Source organism: Monodon monoceros, unplaced genomic scaffold, assembly GCF_005190385.1.
Source record: "Monodon monoceros isolate NGI ecotype Baffin Bay Population unplaced genomic scaffold, NGI_Narwhal_1 Super_Scaffold_14, whole genome shotgun sequence".
NCBI classification, from domain to species: Eukaryota; Metazoa; Chordata; class Mammalia; order Artiodactyla; family Monodontidae; genus Monodon; species Monodon monoceros.
The window spans coordinates 35,692,780-35,713,486 of NW_021703770.1; the positions used below are offsets into that span (position 1 = coordinate 35,692,780).

General features: G+C 42.6%; 1 protein-coding gene across 4 annotated transcripts in view; it reads right to left on the reverse strand.

The window, feature by feature from the left end:
- Positions 1-20,707, reverse strand: part of MATN2 (matrilin 2) — a 154,727-nt gene that overhangs the window by 45,678 nt on the left and 88,342 nt on the right. For all 4 annotated transcript variants that reach the window (XM_029223178.1, XM_029223181.1, XM_029223182.1 and 1 more), the window contains one exon: positions 12,296-12,418. In XM_029223178.1, coding sequence (XP_029079011.1) covers positions 12,296-12,418 — 123 coding nt within the window. The remainder of the gene's footprint in view (positions 1-12,295; positions 12,419-20,707) is intronic.

Below are 20,707 nucleotides of genomic sequence, written 5' to 3' on the forward strand. Positions count from 1 at the left end.
CTCTTCCTTTCCAATCTAGGAAACATTTTTTTTTCTTCCTTATTACAATGGCCAGAACCTTACAGTCCATGCTAAATAGAAGTGGTGAGAGTGGGTATCCTGTTTTGTTCCTCATCTTATAAGGAAAGCATTCAATCTTTCATCATTAAGTATGATGTTAGCTGATAGTTTTTTCATTGATGCACTTTATCAGGTTGAGGCAGTTCTCTTCATTCCTAGGCTGCTGAGAGACTTTTTTTTTTTTTTAATAGTAAATGAATGTCAGGTCTTGTCCAGTGCTCTTTTTGTATCTATTGACTTGGATCATATAGTTTCTGCTTTTTAGTATGTTAATGTTTTAAATTTCATTTGAATGTTAAATCATCCTTGAATTCCTGGGATAAATCCCACTTGTTCATGAGGTATTATCCTTTTTATATATTGTGGAATTTTATTGCTAAAAATAATTAAAGATCTTTTGCATGTATTTCATGAGGGATATTTATGTGGTTTTCTCTTTTTTTTTGGCTGCACCATGCTGCATGCTGGATCTTAGTTCCCTGACCAGGGATCGAACCGGTGCCCCCTGCAATGGAAGCATGGAGTCTTAACCACTGGACCACCAGGGAAGTCCCTGGTTTTCTTTTTTTGTAATGCCTTTTTCTGGATTTGGTATTTGGATAATGCTGGCCTTATAGAATAAGTTGAAAAATGCTCCTTCCTCTACTGTTTTCTGGAAGAATTTGTATAAAATTGGTATTTGTTCTTCCTCAAATGGTAGAATTTGGCAGAATTTACCAGTTAAGCCAACTAGCCCTGGAGGTGTCTTTGTGGGAAGGTTTACAAGTACAAGTTCAATTTCTTTTAATAGATAGAGGCCTATTCAGATTATCTATTTCTTCTTGAGTTAATTTTAGGAGTTTGTGAATCCAACAACACATAGAAAACATCATACACCATGACCAAGTTGGCTTCATCTCAGGATCACAAGGATGTTTCAACATATGCAAATCAATCAGTGTGATACACCACATCCACAAAAGAAGACAAAAACCACATGATATCTCAACAGATGCAGAAAAAGCATTTGATAAAATTCAATATCCATTCATGATAAAAACTCTTACCGAAGTGGGTATAGAGGGAACATATCTCAACAGAATAAAAGCTATTTATGACTAACCCACAGTCAACATAATACTCAACAGTGACAAGCTGAAAGCCTTCCTGCTAAAATCTGGAACATGATAAGGATGCCCATTCTCATCACTTCTATTTAACATAGTACTGGAAGTCCTAGCCACAGCAATCATATAAGAAAAAGAAATAAAAGGTATCCAAATTGGAAGGGAAGAGGTAAAATTCTCATTATATGCAGATGACATGATACTATATACAGAAAACCCTAAAAATTCCACACAAAAGCTACTAAAACTGATAAACAAATTCAGCAAGGTAGTAGGATACAAGATTAACATACAGAAATCGGTTGCATTTCTTTACACTAACAATGACATATCAGAAAGTGAAAGTAAAGAACAATCCCTTGGGGACTTCCCTGGTGGTGCAGTGGATAAGACTCCATGCTCCCAATGCAGGGGGCCCGGGTTCGATCTCTGGTCAGGGAACTAGATCCAACATGCATGCCACAACTAAGGAGTCAGCGAGCCACAACTATAGAGCCCATATGCTGCAACTAAGGAGCTGGCAAGCCGCAACTAAGGAGCCCGCGAGCCGCAACTAAGGAGCCCGCCTGGTGCAACCAAATAAATAAATAAATATTTAAAAAAAGAAAGAAACAATCCCTTTTAAAATTACATCAAAAAAGATAAAATACTTAGAATAAACCTGACCAAGGAGGTGAAAGATTTATAGGCTGAGAACTATAAAACATTGATAAAGGAAACTGAAGATGATTTTAAAAAATGGGGACTTCCCTGGCGGTCCAGTGGTTAAGACTTTGTGCTCCCAATGCAGGGGGCATGGGTTTGATACCTGGTCGGGGAACTAAGATCCCATATGCCACACAGTGTGGCCAATAAATAAATAAATAAATAAATAAATAAATAAAGGGAAGGTATCCCATGCTCTTGGATTAGAAAAATTAGTATTGTTAAAATGGCCATACTTGCCAAAGCAATCTACATGTTTAATGTGATCCCTATCAAACTACCCATGACATTTTTCACAGAACTAGAACAAATAATCCTAAAATTTATATACAACCGTAAAAGACCCAGAATTGCCACAGCAATCCCGAGGGAAAAGAACAAAGCAAGAGGCATAACCCTCCCAGACTTCAGGCAGTACTATAAAGCTAGAGTAATCAAAAGAGCATGCTATAAAAAGAAATGAAATTGAGTTATTTGTAGTGAGGTGGATGGACCTAGAGTCTGTCATACAGAGTGAAGTAAGTCAGAAAGAGAAAAACAAATACCGTATGCTAACACATATATATGGAATCTAAAAAAAAAAAAAAAGTCATGAAGAACCTAGGGGCAGGACGGGAATAAAGATGCAGACCTACTAGAGAATGGACTTGAGGACATGGGAAGAGGGAAGGGTAAGCTGGGACAAAGTGAGAGAGTGGCATGGACATATATACACTACCAAATGTAAAACAGATAGCTAGTGGGAAGCAGCCGCATAGCACAGGGTACTTGGTGCTTTGTGACCCCCTAGAGGGGTGGGATAGGGAGGGAGATGCAAGAGGGAAGAGATATGGGGATATATGTATACGTATAGCTGATTCACTTTGTTATAAAGCAGAAACTAACACACCATTGTAAAGCAATCATACTCCAATAAAGGTGTTTTAAAAAAAAAAGAGCATGCTATTGGCACAAAAACAGACATTTGGATCAATGAAATAGAATAGAGAGCCCAGAAATAAACCCCCACATCTATGGTCAATTAATCTTCAACAAAGGAGGCAAGAATATAGAATTGGGAAAAAGTCTCTTCAGCAAGTGGTGTTGGGAAAGCTGGACAGCTGCATGTAAATCAATGAAGTTAGAACACACCCTCACACCATACACAAAAATAAACTCAAAATGGCTTAAAGACTTAAATATAAGACAAGACACCATAAAACTCCTAGAAGAGTACATAGACAAAACATTCTCTGACATAATCGTACCAATGGTCAGTCTCCCAAGGCAATAGAAATAAAAGCAAAAAGACCCAAATGGGACCTAATCAAACATAAGCTTTTGCACAGCAAAGGAAATCATAAAGAAAACAAAAAAACAACCTATGGACTGGGAGAAAATATTTGCAAATGATGTGACCAACAAGGGCTTCTAAAATATACAAACAGCTCATACAACTCAATAATAAGAAAACAAACAACCCAATCAGAAAGTGGCCAGAAGACAGAAATAGACATTTCTCCAAAGATGACATACAGATGGCCAACAGGCACATGAAAATATGGTCAACATCACTAATTATTAGAGGAATGCAAACCAAACCACAGTGAGGTACCACCTCACACTAGTCAGAATGGCCACCATTAAAAAGTCTACGAATACAATGCTGGAAAGGTTGAAAAGGAAACCCTCCTATACTGTTGGTAGGAACATAAATTGGTGTAGCCACTATGGAGAACAGTATGGAGGCTCCTCAGAAAACTAAAACTAGAGTTGCCATATGATCCAGCAATCCCACTCCTGAGCATATATACAAACAAAACTGTAATTCAAAGAGATACATGTACCCTTGTATTCATAGCAGCACTATTTACAATAGCCAAGACATGGAAAAAAGTGTCCATCGACAGATGAATGGATAAAGAAGACGTGGTACTTATTTCCAATGGAATGTTACTTAGCCATAAAAAAGACTGAAATAATGCCATTTGAAATTACATGGATGGACCTAGAGATTACCATACTAAGTGAAGTAAGTCAGAAAGAGAAAGACAAATACCATATGGTATCACTTATATGTGGAATCTAAAATATGACACAAATGAACTGATCTATGAAATGGAAACAGACTCACAGACACAGAGAACAGACTTGTGGTTGCCAAGGGGGAGGGAGGGTTGGAGAAGGGTGGATTGGGAGTTTGGGATTAGCAGATGCAAACTATTATATATAGAATGGATAAACAACAAGGTCCTATTGTATAGCACAGGGAACTATATTCAGTATCCTGTAATAAACCATAATGGAAAAGAAAAAACAATTAGTAGTTTGGGTCTTTCAAGAAATTTGTCTATTTAATCTAAGTTGCTGAAGTTATTGGCATAAATTTGTTTATCATTTTCCCTTATTATCCTTCCAATGTTTATAGGATCTGCAGTGATGTCCACTCTCTCATTCCTGATATTGGTCATTTGTGTCTTCTCTGTTTTTCCCCCCTGACCAGTGCGGCTAGAGATTCATAAATTTTACTAATTTCAAAAAACCACTTTTTGATTTTACCAGTTTTCTCTGTTGGTTTCCTATTATCTATTTCTTTAATTTCAGCTCAGATATATACTTCCTTTCTTTGAATGTCTATTAACTTTGTGAAAAAGTGTTAACCTCACTATTCACTAAGTCATTCAATAAATATTCTCTGAACATCTACCACGGGCCAGGCAATGGAATCAGCAGCGGGCAAAAGTACAGCCATTTCCTTCATGGAGCTTATAGGAGTCACTTATACATAATCTCTTATAATGGAACAGATTGTTCATTAATCAAATAACACCAACAAACATACATTTGTAAGTTGGACATACATAATTTTATGAAGAAACGGTAACTAAAGACATGATAATAAATAAAGCAATGAGAAAAATTTTTCTCCTAGTAAATTAACAAAAAGTTTTTAAATCAGGCAATTTGGGCTTCCCGGGTGGTGCAGTGGTTAAGAATCCGCCTGCCGATGCAGGAGACACACGTTCGAGCCTTGGTCCGGGAAGATCCCACATGCCGCGGAGCAACTAAGCCCCTGCGTCACAACTACTGAGCGTGTGCTCTAGAGGCCCGCGTGCCTACAGCCCCGTGCTCTGCAACAAGAGAAGCCACTGCAATGAGAAGCCCGCACACTGCAACGAAGAGTAGACCCCGCTCGCTGCAGCTAGAGAAAGTCTGCACACAGCAACGAAGACCCGATGCCACCAAAAATAAATAAATAAATAAATTTATTTTAAAAAATCAGGCAATTTTATGGTATAGTGTAAAAAAATGGTACAAAGTTTTTGGAAAATAATTTTGTAATATACATCAAAAGCCTTAAAAATGTTAATAGCCTTTGACTCAATAAATTTCCTTTCATGTTTTGTTCCTAAGAAAATGATCAGAAATGCAAAGATTTATATGCAAGAACATTTATCACAATACAATTTGAACAGCCAAAAAAGTGCTGAACAAACTGTGATACATACATATGATAGGATATTACGCGGACATTAAAATGCTTTTGATAAAGTTTAAATGACATGTGAAAATGCTCATGATTTAATGTTATACTCTATGATCTCAACTCTATAAAAATATATACATAAGCATTAAAAAGAAAGACCAAGAGAAATGTAGCAAATCAGTATTAACAATGGTTATTGCTGGGTGATAAGATTACAGATCATTTCATTTTATACAATTTCATTTCTATACTATCCAGTTTTCTACAACGAGTCTATATTACTTTTGCAATTAGAAAAGGTGTTAAAAATAAATATACACATACATAATTGTGAGACTAGTTGCCATGGAAAATGGCAGAAATAAAATAGAAAAAAGAATGGTGTGGGAGGTGCCCAGTAATTTGGAGAAGAAAGTAATCAGGGAACATTGCTAGGAACAATATTTATAGCTTCTGATGTCTATACCTGACACACAAGATATAGGCAAACAAACAAAGCCTGTTTGGGAGCTCAGCATAGGGGAGTGACCATGAGCTCCTAGGGATCGCTGGAATTTGGGGAGATAGGAAGCGAATGTATGACTGTGGAGAGGGCAAGCTGTACGCACTATGGACCATAACACCTGCCTCACCATCTCTCACTCTAATCTAGTCATATGGACTTTCTTGCTGTCCCTCAACACTGCCAGGCATCACAGTTTCTGCCTCAGGGCCTTTGCACCAGTGCTGTTTCCTCTGCTTCAAAAGTTTCCTCCTTCCCTCACCTGCTTCAAGTTTTTGACCAAATGTCACTTTCTTGTTGAGACTTGTAATCCTCTGTTACCCTGCTCCAATAGAATGTACGCTCCATAAGTACAAGAGGTTCTTTGGTCTGTTTTATTTACCACTGCATTCCCAGTATCTACAAATGTATCTGGCACATAGTAGGCGATCGACAGGTATTTGTTGAATAAATAAATGGTTACTGGTATTACTCTTAATGGAGTGTTTTGTGAAAGTTTAGATGTGTAAACACTGCCCACTAAGAACCAACAAGGAGTCACTAAGAACAGAAGACAGCTCGTGAACCCTCCTTGATGCTTCTGGCCAGGCTGTTTAAACACTTCCCTCCAGGAGGATCTCAGCTCAGACATTCAGCCAGTTATGAACTCAACCAATGACTCTTTCATCCAGCACACATTTCTCCATCCGGTCTATGGGGCATGGGGATCTCTTTAGCAAACTGATGGAATGTCTGTTAGAGTCTAGATAGTTGCTTCCACATTTTCCATGCCTGGCTAGTCTACTAAATGAAATAAAATTATTCGGATATGACTCATTCTTAGTGAACAGGAAAATGTGAGAAGCTTAATTTGTCCTGTTGGTCTCAAAGTGCAAGGAAGTAGTGATCAGGTCAGTGTAAGGAATCACTTTCTAAGAGTCAGAGCTGTACAAAGTGAAATGCACTGCAGGGGGTGTAGTAAGTGTCCTGTCAGTAGGGGTATTCAAGTGGAGGCTGGATGATGACACAGTGAGGATATTGTAGGATGGGTGGTTGGGCTAGAAGTAGGTTGAACTTGAGGTCTCTTTCAACTGAGAGTCTTCTTTTTAAAGAAATCACATTTATTTTCTTTTCCATTATCATTTATCACAGGATATTGAATATAGTTCCCTGTGCTATACAGTAGGTCCTTGCTGTTTATCCATTCTATATATAATAGTTTGCATCTGCTAATCCCAAACTCTCAATCCACCCTTCCCCAAGCCTCCCTCCCCCTTGGCAACCATAAGTCTGTTCTCTATGTCTGTGAGTCTGTTTCCATTTCGTAGGTAAATTCATTTGTGTCATATTTTAGATTCCACATATAAGTGATACCATATGGTATTTGTCTTTCTCTTTCTGACTTACTTCACTTAGTATGATAATCTCTAGGTCCTTCCATGTAACTGCAAATGACATTATTTCATTATTTTTTATGGCTAAGTAATACTCCATTGTATAAAGGTACCACATCTTCTTTATCCATTCATCTGTCAGTGGACATTTAGGTTGTTTCCGTGTCTTGCCTATTGTGAATAGTGCTGCTATGAACACAGGGGTAACTTTTTAAATTATAGTTTTGTTTGGATATATGCCCAGGAGTGGGATTGCTGGATCATATGGCAACTCTATTTTTACCAACTGAGAGTCTCTGATTCATGCACACAGGTCTTACGAAAGCAAGTGGCATATTGCAGGCTGTAAGAAGATACTGGGGCTCAGCAGGTTAACAACAAGCTGGCCAGGAAACCCAGAGACTGATACGTTCTAGTTCGTCTATTGCTGATGCAGTAAAAAATTATTTCCTATGTCTGTGTTTCATTTTTTTTTTTACATCTTTATTGGAGTATAATTGCTTTACAATGGTGTGTTAGTTTCTGCTTTATAACAAAGTGAATCAGTCATACATATGTTCCCATATCTCTTCCCTCTTGCGTCTCCCTCCCTCCCACCCTCCCTACCCCACCCCTCCAGGCAGACTCTGTGTTTCATTTTTAATGCAAGTATTAATATTCATTTGGTACTTTGTGAAAGCACTCCTATTTGAAAAATAAGGATAGAAATGTCAACCAAGTTATCAGTGGAGCCTGAAAAAGAATGATCTCAAAGCCAGTAAGTATTAAACAGGAAGACGCAAAATACGATGTCAACAACTGCCCTTACTCAACATTACAGATGTTAGATGATTAAGCACTAGACATGAAACCCACAGAGTCTCCTTGGTACCAAAGACACAAATCCCTGTCTCCTGAAAGACCCTGAGCATCTGAGAACGTTCTCGCGCCAGTTCAGGAGTAACGGTTTCTAGGGACCTCTGAAAATCTTGTCCCCATAATATTCAGCAATTCCACTTCTAAGTATATGCCCAAGAGCTGAAAGCAGGGACTTGAACAGATACGTGTACACCCATGCTCATAGCAGCATTATTCATAATAACCAAGAGGTGGAAGCAACACGAGAGGATGAATAAACAAAATGTGGTGTATACACACATGGAATATTATTCAGCCTTAAAGAGGAAGGAACGTGTGACACATGCTACATCATGGATGAAACTTGAGGACATTAGGCTAAGTGAAATAAGCCAATCACAGAGGGACAAATATTGTATGATTCCACTTGCATGAGGTACCTAGAGTAGCCAAATTCATAGAAACAGAAAGTAGAATGGTGGTTGCCAGGGGTGGTGGGGAAGAAAGGGGAGGGGGGAATTATTATTTAATGGGTACAGAGTTTCAGTTTAGGGAGATGAAAAAGTTCTGCAGCTGGATGGTGGTGATGGTTGTACAACAGCATGAATGTACTTAATGCCACTGAACTGCACACTTAAAAATGGTTACAATGGAAAATTTTATATTATGTATAGTTTACCACAGTAAAAAAAAAAAAAAAAGTCTTGCCAATATTTTGCAAATTGATGGCACCTGCATATTTCTACCCTTCTCCCCTCTAGAAAATATTCAGATGGATTTGTATGGGATGCTTTAGGGTAAAGAACTGAACACTACTTACATATTTTAATTATATGATTTGTTCAGGAACATAAAGCTCTATTATGTACATTTTGGCTTAATCATAAATTAATCATGCTTGGTATATTACATTGACAAGTCTATATTTTTTAGACAATAATTGCACACTTACTAGTTGGATTCGCTTTCAAATATACTTTTGGTTAAAAATAGAGACTCAGGGGCTTCCCTGGTGGTGCAGTGGTTAAGAATCCACCTGCCAATGGAGGGGACACGGGTTCAAGCCCTGGTCTGGGAAGATCCCACATGCCACGGAGCAACTAAGCCCGTGCGCCACAACTACTGAGCCTGTGCTCTAGAGCCCGTGAGCCACAACTACTGAGCCTGCGTGCCTAGAACCCGTGCTCTGCAACAAGCAAAGCCACCGCAATGAGAAGCCCGTGCACCGCAACGAAGAGTAGCCCCTGCTCACGGCAACTAAAGAAAGCCTGCGTGCAGCAGCGAAGACCCAAGGAAGCCATAAATAAATAAATAAATTTATAAAAAAAAAATAGAGACTCAAATTTAAGGAACTGAGTTTCTTTTACTTCATTTTCTGCAAGTTGATGAGGAACGGGAAAAACCTGTTTTAAATCTCTCAACATCACAGCAGCAGCCAGGCTCTGACTTGGCGGGAAGCTGATGTGATACCTCATTAATTAGAAAAAGGATCCCTGCCTTGATTCTGAGCTTTCACCTCCATCCTGTGTTTGTGTCCTCTTAACTGGTCCCTATTTCTCAGTTTGTGTTCCTGTTTTTGTCAGAGATCTGGAGCATTCCCAAGTGTCTTGGTTCTTACAGCTGAACTGCCTTATTCCCTACTCTCACAGCCTTCCAAGTCCTCGGGTGGGGGGGGGTTCTATTCTCTTGCCAGTCCCTTCCCCAGGTCTGGCTCCCTGCGCCGCCCCCAAGCATAGCAGGAAGGGGACCCTTCTAGGGGACTCATCTCCCAGAGGCTGATTGCCCAGCACTCTTCTCTGCCCACACATTGGTGGGGGGGCCCACTTCTGGGTCTTGACTCCAACAGGGCCCAGAGACAGCTGAACTGCCAGGCTCCGTGCCTAGCTGGTGAGACCTCACAGCTGGACCAGTCCCTCCCCTGACTCTCAGCTGGAACTCCTCTCCCAGGTCCCCTGCACAGCACCATCTACTTCTAGGGTCTCCCTGTTTGTACTGTCCTGGGGCTTGTCATTCTCCACATCCCGTGAGATTCGGGATAGGTGACATGTTGATGGTGAGGCTCTGGGAACAGGGGCTGGCGGTGAGGTCAGGTGACCTTCCCAGCCAGGGAAGGAGTGCTACAGAGGCAGGAAGGAGACTGGAGAGGATACATGTGTCCCTCCAGGCCTTGTCCCAGGGCGGCAGCCGCATCCCCACCTCTTCTCGTCCAACTGGCCTCCTCCTTCCCTTAACTCCTACCATGAGTCTTGTCTGTGTCACCCTGGGAGCCTTTGGTCATATAACACCTTGCAGGTGACTGAGCTGCTCTGTGTGGCTTGTATTCCCAAGCAGCCTCCAGCAGAAGTCTTGAATTTTGAATTTTTTAGGCACTATTAAACTTACCCCAGGCACGTGGTATATGCTCAATAGATCCCAATTTAAAGTCTTTTTGAAGCCAGTGTCATCCCTTCAAGAATTTGCTTGTCACCAGGCCACGTGCTAAATGATTTAGATGAATTCTCTCATTTAGCCTTCAAGACAACACCATGGAGTAGGCGGTATTATCTCCCCTATTATAGCTGAGGCAACTGAGGCATAACTTGCCCAAGATCATCCAGCAAGGGCTTCCCTGGTGGCGCAGTGGTCGAGAGTCCGCCTGCCGATGCAGGGGACGCGGGTTCGTGCCCCAGTCCGGGAAGATCCCACATGCCGCGGAGCGGCTGGGCCTGCGAGCCATGGCCTCTGAGCCTGCGCGTCCGGAGCCTGTGCTCCGCAACGGGAGAGGCCACAACAGTGAGAGGCCCGCGAACCACAAAAAAAAGGATCATCCAGCAAAAATGCAGATGAACTGGGATTTGAACTGCCCTCGGCGGCATGTGGCCTCCCCTTTGATGGGCAGAACTGACTCTTCAGCCCAGCAGCCACAACTCCCTGAACGCTACCCCGGCCCAGGCCGCTGGCTCATAGCTCAGAATATTCAGAAAGGAAGGGAGACTAGGGACAGAACAGTCCATTCACTCTTTCTCTTATTCGGTCAATAAGCAACCGTAGGCCAGCTGTGGACATGGGTCTGCCTGGCTGATATGTTTGCACATCTTTCCTCCTCCTGGCCACCTACATCTCACTCTTCTTTACCTGGTGAAGGATGGCTCTGCCTTCGACTCAGCCGAGTATCTCCTCCAGGAAGGACCTGGCCTTGTTCACTGCTATTGGCATGTGGTTTGGGGTCCAGAAATGTACGTTTTGACTTCCTGTGCCCCTTACAGTTTTATCCTAGACCCCTGCCTCTAGCTCTGGTGCTTATAAACTGTTGATATGCAGGGAGGGACTGAAAAGCAAGTTGATGTTTCAGGAGTTTTGGGGGGGACGCTTTTTAAAAACTATGCAGGCATATCCTGCCTTACATAATAGATGTAGTTAGAAAGGTTGTGGGTACATGAACTTTTTATGAATTGAAATCCTGTTTTCTCACTGATGGACGTTTCAGAGGTGACTTTATTCTAAATTGCTATTAAATGTCACTTTTTAAACGTGCTGGGCCCCAATACTTTGAAAACAAACTTTCTCAAGTGAACCTTTCTATAGGGTGATAATTATCCACACACAATCCCTTAAGTGCTCTGACATATCTTTACATTTAAAAGAATGTTTTTGGAATCCTTTTACAAAACGAATGACCACCGTCAGTTTATAAATTGTTATGGTCAAGATTTGGGGAGCTCAAATTAATTCTGATGTGGGTGCGTATAGTTAAAATAGAACTAAATAGCTCAAACAAAAACTGAGCAGTTCTCTGCAAAATGCCCTCCACCAACTCCTCCCCCACCCAGGGGCAACCACAGGCAACTCCTTTTGGCTCAGAGATTTCCCTTTACTTGTGTGGAGTCAGAGCTGCAGCCCACAAGCCACAAAGCTTCAGTGAAAGTATTTCTTAAGCCCTGTTAACACTGGTGGGCACAGGCAGGCTGAGCCAGCATGAAGTAAGATGGTCTGATTGTCAGCACGCTCTGTAGATGCTGGAGGAACACTCCGACATGTGGTCTCTGATCAAAGATACGTACTGTTGTCAGATGCTGTGAAGGGTGACACTGAGATAGAGTGGGCTACGGTCTTAGGACAAGTTAAGAAAGGCCTGACAAAGGAGGAATAGGGCAGAAGGTAAAAGGCCCCCTAACCCCAGCACATAGTCCTGTGCTTGGAAGACTTCCTCAGCCACAGTGCTTATAGCAGTAGCATCAAAAACTGTGTGTGTATGTGTGTAGCTTACTTGTGCATGTTTTCTTATCCGGGTTAAGAGCAAATCCTTTAGGGCAGCGGCAAAAGTAGGAGCTGTCGGTGTTTACACACTCATGTTCACATCCGTGGTTTTCTGAGGTACAGTAGTCCACAGCTGTAAAGATTAAAACACAGAGTTTAAGTAGAAACACAAACAGAGGTAAAGGGCATTGTAGAATGGAAACATACTTATAACAAATATAAGTAAGGATTAATATTTTTGCCCCCAGAAAAGGATGGATAAATAAATATGAATCTAAAACCTCCCTTCTGAAAAAAAAAATCAGGAGTCTGGATCAGACAATTCATATCAGAAGATACTAAAGAACTTACAGGACTTCCCTGGTGGCTCAGTGGTTAAGAATCCGCCTGCCAGAACTATTTACAATAGCCAGGACATGGAAGCAACCTAAGTGTCCATCGACGGATGAATGGATAAAGAAGGTGTGGCTCATATATACAATGGAATATTACTCAGCCATGAAAAGAAACGAAATTGAGTTGTTTGTAGTGAGGTGGATGGACCTGGAGTCTGTCATACAGAGTGAAGTAAATCAGAAGGAGAAAAACAAATACCGTATGCTAACACATATATATGGAATCTAAAAAAAAAAAAAACCAAAGGTTCTGAAGAACCTAGGGGCAGGACAGGAATAAAGACGCAGGTGTAGAGAATGGACTTGAGGACACGGGGAGGGAGAAGGGGAACCTGGGATGAAGTGAGAGAGTGGCATTGACATATATACGCTACCAAATGTAAAATGGATGGCTAGTGGGAAGCAGCCGCATAGCACAGGGAGATCAGCTCAGTGCTTTGTGACCACCTAGAGAGGTGGGATAGGGAGGGTGGGCGGGAGACACAAGAGGGAGGGAATATGGGGGTATATGTATACGTATAGTTGATTCACTTTGTTATACAGCAGAAACTAACACAACAATGTAAAGCAATTATACTCCAACAAAGATGTTAAAAAAAAAAAGAATCTGCCTGCCAATGCAGGGCACATGGGTCCAAACCCTGGTCCGGGAAGATCACACATGTTGCGAAGCAACTAAGCCCGTGTGCCACAAATATTGAGCCTGCACTTTAGAGCCCGCAAGCCACAACTACTGAGCCTGTGTGCCACAACTACTGAAGCCTGCGCACCTAGAGCCTGTGCTCCACAACAAGAGAAGCAACCACAATGAGAATCCCACGCACTGAAACGAAGAGTAGCCCCTGCTCGCTGCAACTAGAGAAATCCCGCGTGCAGCAATGAAGACCCAACACAGCCAAAAATTAATTAATTAATTAATTTTTAAAAGAATCCAATGGTGGCAAGGGAGCATGGAAACAGAGTCCGATCATTAATAATGGGTGGCATTATGAACTGATAAAAATTCTTCTGGAAGGACATTTGACAGTATTCACTCTGGAAATGTGGCCCCAAGAAATAATTGAAAAAAAGGAGGAAATTAACTAAACAGAATAAGCTATTTATAGCAGCATTATTTACAGTGACCAAAAAATTAGGAAAATAAGATGAACGTTTAATAAGGATAAATGGTTTAGTAAGTTACGAGAAAATGTGCTGGCCTACTTCTCATTAATCCTACAAATATTCACCGAGCACCTACTCTGGGCCTGGCCCTAATTTAGGTGCTAAGGATGGAACAGATAACAAAACAGACAAAAACTCCAGTCCTAGAGAAGCTTCCATTTGGATGGTGGTGGTAGATAAAAAAGAAAACAAACAAGTAAAGAACACAGTCTCTTAGAAGGTGGAGAGTGTTCTGCAGAAAAATAAGATGGCACAAAGGAATAGAGACTGTGGCAGGGTGGGTGAGAGTGAGGGTATGATGTAATAGCAGTGGTCAGGAAGGTGGCAGTTGGGCAGAGTCTTGAATGAGGTATGGGCCCTGTGGATATCTGCGAGGGAGCGTCCCGGGCAAAGGGAACAACAGCAGGTGCAAAGGCCCAGAGGTGGGAATATGCCTGGTGAGCTGGAGAATCAGCAAAGAGGCCAGAGTGGCTGGAGCAGAGAGGGGTGAGAGGTGAGAACAAGTGCAGATCAGGAGGGACTGTAGGGCCACTGCCAGGACTTTGGCTTTTACTCTGAGTGATTAGGGAGTCTCTGGAGGGTTCTGAACAAAGGAATCAAGAATAGACCATAGCAGGCAAATGTGACAGTAGAAAACCAGCTAGGAAGCTAGTACAATAATCCCAGTGAGGAACTGGAGGGGCGGGGGGAGGTAAACCAGAACAGTGCAGGAAGGAGGTGGGGCGGAGAGAGAGGGGTGGTCCTCTGGGTTGAGGTGTGTCCCCCTATAAATATACCTGTGAATGTGAACTTATTTGGAAATAGGGTCTTTGCAAATACAATCAAGGTAAGATGAGGTCATTCGTCTGGGGCCTAATCGATTATGACTGGTGTCCTTATAGGAAGAGAAGAATGCCACGTGAAGACAGATGGGAGTGATGCAGCTGTAAGCTAAGGAGTGCCGGGGACCAACACCCACCGTCAGAAGCAAGGAAGGGTTCTCCCCTACAAGGTTCAGAGGGGGCATGGTCCTGCCAGCACCTTGATGTCAGACTTCCAGCCCCCAGAGCTAGGAGGCAATACATTTCTGTTGTTTTCAGTCACCTGGTTTGTGATTCTTTGTTGTGGCAGCCCTAGAGAACTGTCAATAACACACCAGGTTGAAAGTGGGGTCAGTAAGATTCCTGTCAGATTAGAGGTGAGGTGAGGGAAAAAGGGAGGGATTAAGGCGGACTCAGGGATGGGGAAGGTGCAGGTTTTGCAGGGAACGCTCAGGAGTTCCATTTGGGGCAGTAGGTAGTTATTAACATTATAATTCTAACATAACTATAAATAGGAAGACAATTACGATTTGGTGAAAGAAGTAGATCTGAAAGTTGTATATTTACAGTGATTATATCCAGGTAAAATATGGCTGTAAGGCAGAACCTGAAAATTAGAAATAAAAATGCTTGCTGTGTAGGCAAGGTCGTAGGATTAAGGATGATATATTTTTTTCCTTAAAAAATGTTTCCCTCTATATAATGATTTAGGATATCTGAATATCAAAACTTTGTAAATAATAAGGAAATGGAACCTGCAAATCAGTACACATGCACAATTTAAAAAAGCAAAGCCACGCATTGAGAAGACATTACATACTTAACACATTAATCAAAAGATGCAAGGGGAAAAGCTAAAGATTTTTAAAGGGTAATGACATGTGTTGTTTATTCTTTAGCTCCCAGGCTTCATTAAGTTTCTGTTAAGTTATTGATTTTTTGTAACTTCACTCCCTAAAGAGTTCTAATAGCGCCTCATATTTGTGATTTTAATACGCAAGCAATTTTGGTGGGAACAGTGCATTCATACAGTCTTAGGATCTGAATATCATGGACATTAGCCAGTTCCTGGAGTTGAGTCAAAATATAAATTTTGAGCTAGCACCAGATCCTTCTAAAAGTTAATGTCTCATCTTTCAAGAACCAATGTATCAGGACTTCCTTGGTGGTCCAGTGGTTAAGAGTCCACGCTCCCAGCGCAGGTGGCCTGGGTTCGATCCCTGGCCGGGGAGCGAGATCCCACATGCTGCAACTAAGAACCCACATGCCGCAACTAAAAGATCCCACATGGGGCAACGAAGATCCCGCACATGGCACCGAAGATCCCACATGCTGCAACTCAGACACGGCGCAGCCAAATAAATAAATATTAAAAAAAAAAACGAATTACTGTATCATTAAACAAATAACTGGAGACACTGAGGGCACAGATAAAGGATACCAAGCCCTGGCACGTGCCCCAGGCCACATGTCACAGGAGTGGGCCTTGCTGTAGCCCACGCTAACCTGTGTTAGCAGGAGACACTCCCCATCTGCAACCTCCTTGTGCTGGGCCTGAGCTGCCATCTTGCAAATCTCCCAACCCCTGATATGGGTGTCTGCTGTCAGTCAGCTGCGCCCACCTCAGGCCACCCACTCGTTAGTATCCCTTCCAAACAGAAGAGCTGCTAATCTACCTGACACAAACGTTCCACGCCCCTGACAGCACCACGATGATGAGTGGGCAGGTCACTGTACCTAAAAGGCTGAAACTCAGACTCTGACTCTCTCTCAAACTTCCTCTTACACACCATGGGGTATAATCTCTGTGCCCAGCCCTCAGAGAGACACTGGCCCCATATTAGACTGGGGAGAGACTAGAAACTTTGCTTAGACCTAAAGTCTAAGCCACATACTCCAATCTTGTCTTTTTTCCCAGAATGCTCTAGAGCACAGTATCCAATATTGGATGAGGTGTTAATAAAGTTGCACAGAAGCAGCTCTTTTTTTTTTTTTTTTTTTGCGGTACGTGGGCCTCTCACTCTTGTGGCCTCTCCCGTTGCGGAGCACAGGCTCCAGACGCGCAGGGTCAGCGGCCATGGCTCACGGGTCCAGCCGCTCCACGACATGTGGGATCTTCCCAGACCGGGTCACGAACCCGTGTCCCCTGCATCGGCAGGCGGACTCTCAACCACTGCGCCACCAGGGAAGCCCAGAAGCAGTTCTTTTAATTGACCTCCACTCAACTAACTTCCGATCAATCACTGCTTTTCATGCCCCCTGAAAATATGGAACCTGATGCCCAGAACACGCTAAATGCTCAAGGTTATTGGAACCCCTGTGCTTTCGAATACCTGTGTACTTCTCTTGTTGGCTGGCCTGCATGCTTATTCTTTCTTTCTTTATTTATTTTTGGCAGCATTGGGTCTTCATTGCTGCACGCAGGCTTTCTCTAGTTGCGGCGAGCAGGGGCTACTCTTTGTTGCGGTGCGTGGGCTTCTCATTGCGGTGGCTTCTCTTGTTGTGGAGCACGGGCTCTAGGCACGCAGGTTTCAGTAGTTGTGGCACGCGGGCTCAGCAGGTGTGGCTTGCGGGCTCTAGAGTGCAGGCTCAGTAGTTGTGGTGCACGGGCTTAGTTGCTCCGTGGCATGTGGGATCTTCCCGGACCAGGGATCGAACCCACGTCCCCTGCATTGGCAGGTGGATTCCCAACCACTACAACACCAGGGAAGTCCCTGGGTTTCATGCTTATAAAGCAGCCCTGGAAGAACACTTGTGCTCCAGAGCACCTATATACTTTTCCTATTGACTGATTGTACGCTTATAAAGCATCAGTTGTCTAAGTGTGGTGGTGACCCAACTGCAACAATCATCCCTTGAGAACTTCTTAGGAATGCAAACTCTCAGGCCCCACCCCAGACCTACTGAATCAGAAACTCTGTGTATGGGGTCCAAGAATATGTGTTTTAACAAGCTCTCCATGTGATTCTGATGCATGTGAAAATTTTAAAACGACTGTTAAAATGAATCAAAGTTGTTTTTGTTTCCAAACTTTTATATGCCATTTGTACACATTATTGTAATTAATTGAAATACTATAAAACCCAATTAAATATAAGTAAGCACTAAAACGAATTGAATTTTAAAAAAAGAAAAAAACAAGTTGAAAGCTTTGGAAAGAATTAAGGCAATCTGCTAACCAAAATTTCTCTAGAACCAGGCATAGATGAAACACGTAAAGGACTAGGGAAAATTTCATAAAAATTTACAGATTCTGCCCTTAGACTGTTTTACAGAAATCTTCAAATTCTTTTTTTTTAATTAATTTATTTATTTATTTATGGCTGTGTTGGGTCTTCATTGCTGCACGCGGGCTTTCTCTAGTTGAGGTGAGCAGGGCTACTCTTTGTAGCGGTGCACAGGTTTCTCACTGTGGTGGTTTCTCTTGTTGCAGAGCACGGGCTCTAGGGTGCGCGGGCTTCAGTAGTTGTGGCACATGGGCTCAGTAGTTGTGGCTCGCGGGCTCTAGAGCGCAGGCTCAGTAGTTGTGGTGCACGGGCTTAGTTGCTCGCGGCATGTGGGATCTTCCCAGACCAGGGCTCGAACCCGTGCCCCCTGCACTGGCAGGCGGATTCTTAACCACTGTGCCACCAGGGAAGCCCAAAGTCTTCAAATTCTTGCTCCAATTTTTAAAAAATCAAAATTGAAAACCACAGACAACACATTATGGGTATGATTTATGCAAGAAAGATCTTTTTAAATCATATTTTAAAAATGAACTTAAAATTAGTAATTTTTGGAAGAGTAATCAAAAGCAATTTTTTGTTGTTGTTGTTGTTGCGGTATGCGGGCCCCTCACCGCTGCGGCCTCTCCCGCTGTGGAGCACAGGCTCCGGACGCGCAGGCCCAGCGGCCATGGCCCACGGGCCCAGCCGCTCTGCGGCACATGGGATCCTCCCGGACCAGGGCACGAACTCGCATCCCCTGTACCAGCAGGCGGACTCTCAACCACTGAGCCACCAGGGAAGCCCAAAAGCAATTTTTATTATAAGTACATTTATGTGTTTTAAAGAAAGTGTAAATGCTTAAGGTAGGTTTGGAGATGCATTTTCCATGATTCTGCTCTTTAAATGAAAATTTTCATCTATTAGCCAATCTCACAGGATAAGAAGTTTTCTCCTGGACTTTGATTCTCGTGTTGGTTTTGTTTCTAGTGTGCATGGCTCTCTGGGGAACTGAAGGGAAAAGGGGAGATTGGCAAGGCAGGATTCAAGCATTCCTGGGTCCCAAGACCCTGGCCTGTAAAACCTGAAGGTGTCAAACCCCACTTTGATTTGAGGGCCACCCACTGGCTCACTGCCAGACCTCTGAGGACAGTAGAGAAGGGCATCGTGAGACACGGAAGAACCCACTTCTGGGCACGTGAACCTAAAAGCTTTCTAAGGGTGAGAGAGTTCCAGTCCGTTCAACTCTGACATCCTTCGCTGCATGTTTTGGGTTCTTTGCATAACTTCCTTAGTTGCCAAATTGTACTTATAAAAAGAGAGGCCTAGCTAGCGGGAAGCAGCCGCATAGCACAGGGAGATCAGCTCGGTGCTTTGTGACCGCCTAGAGGGGTGGTATAGGGAGGGTGGGAGGGAGGGAGACGCAAGAGGGAAGAGATATGGGGACATATGTATATGTTTAACTGACTGACTTTGTTATAAAGCAGAAACTAACACACCATTGTAAAGCAATTACACACCAATAAAGATGTTTAAAAAAAAAAAAAATAAGGGAGGCCAAGTTTAGGGGGCGGATGTATGGAGGTGACTTATGTGTGTAACTCAGAGGACTGTTGTTCCAAGTCCTCTCCTACTTCAACGAAATCCTTTCTTGGTCATTTTGCCTGAAAATTCTACTCTCTACAACCAGAAAGATTAATTCCTTGGTTGTAGTCCTTCAGCCCTCCAGATCACAAAGTGCTAAAATCTCAGGGTCGGAAGCCAGTCTCAGCCTAACATGTGAGAAATCACTCATCTGTCTCCTATTTGGCGCAAGGTAATAAAGCCTAAGATTGACAGTCTCTGATTTACAATCTGGTCAGATTCCAAGGTCTCCCAGCAGGGATCAGTCTGCAAAGAGGATGGCCTTAGAAGAAACAGGATATTTTACGGAGGAATGTTTGGGTTTTTAAGTGTGTTGATGACAGACTAAGAAAAACCAAATTTGTCATTTAGAGAAATGGTAGAACCAGTTTACTTGCTGAGTATATATAAGACACACTCACAGAGTCAGATTCACAAAACCTCTCTTACCCAGGGCATGACTGAATTCTTACATGTAGGAGTTCAAAACTCAGAGAAAGCTTCCTATTGATTTTGATAGCAATAAGGAAGTGTTCTGGGCTAAATTCTGTCTTCCCACCTTAAATTCATTTGTTGAAGTCCCAATCCCCAGTTGGTCAGATGGTGATTGCGTTTGGAGATAAGGACCTTTAAAGGGTGATTAGGTTAAAATGAGGCCATTAGGGTGTGTCCTAATCCAATCTGACTGGTATCCTTATGAGAAGTGGAAATTTGGACACACACAGAGGCACCAGGCATGCATGGGCACAGAACAAAGACCACATGCAGAAGCAGCAAGCCAAGGAGAGAAACCTCAGAAGAAATCAACCCTGCTGACACCCTGACTTTGGACTTCTAGCCTCCAGAACTGGGAGAAAATAGATTTCTATTGACACTCGCTCTGCGGTATTTTGTTATGGCAGCCCTAGCAAACTAAGACAGGGAGAAATCCTTGTACTGGGGGGAGATCATGCTTCAAGCATGAGGAGTAAGCTGAAAATCTGACCTTTCAATACAAAGATTGATCCTCCCATCCCTTGTCGCCAACTTAAATATCAACCATTCCCTTCTCACTGAAGGTGACTGATATAGGAGAATATAGGAGGAAAGCTTTGAGGGCAGCAATAACAGCATGCTAAATCCCCATGTTATGTACCACCATCATTCTGGGTATGGACCTCAATATGATTTTTCAAATGTACCGTATGTTTGATGCATTATTAAATGCAAGCATTCATAAGAAGACAAAAATTCATAA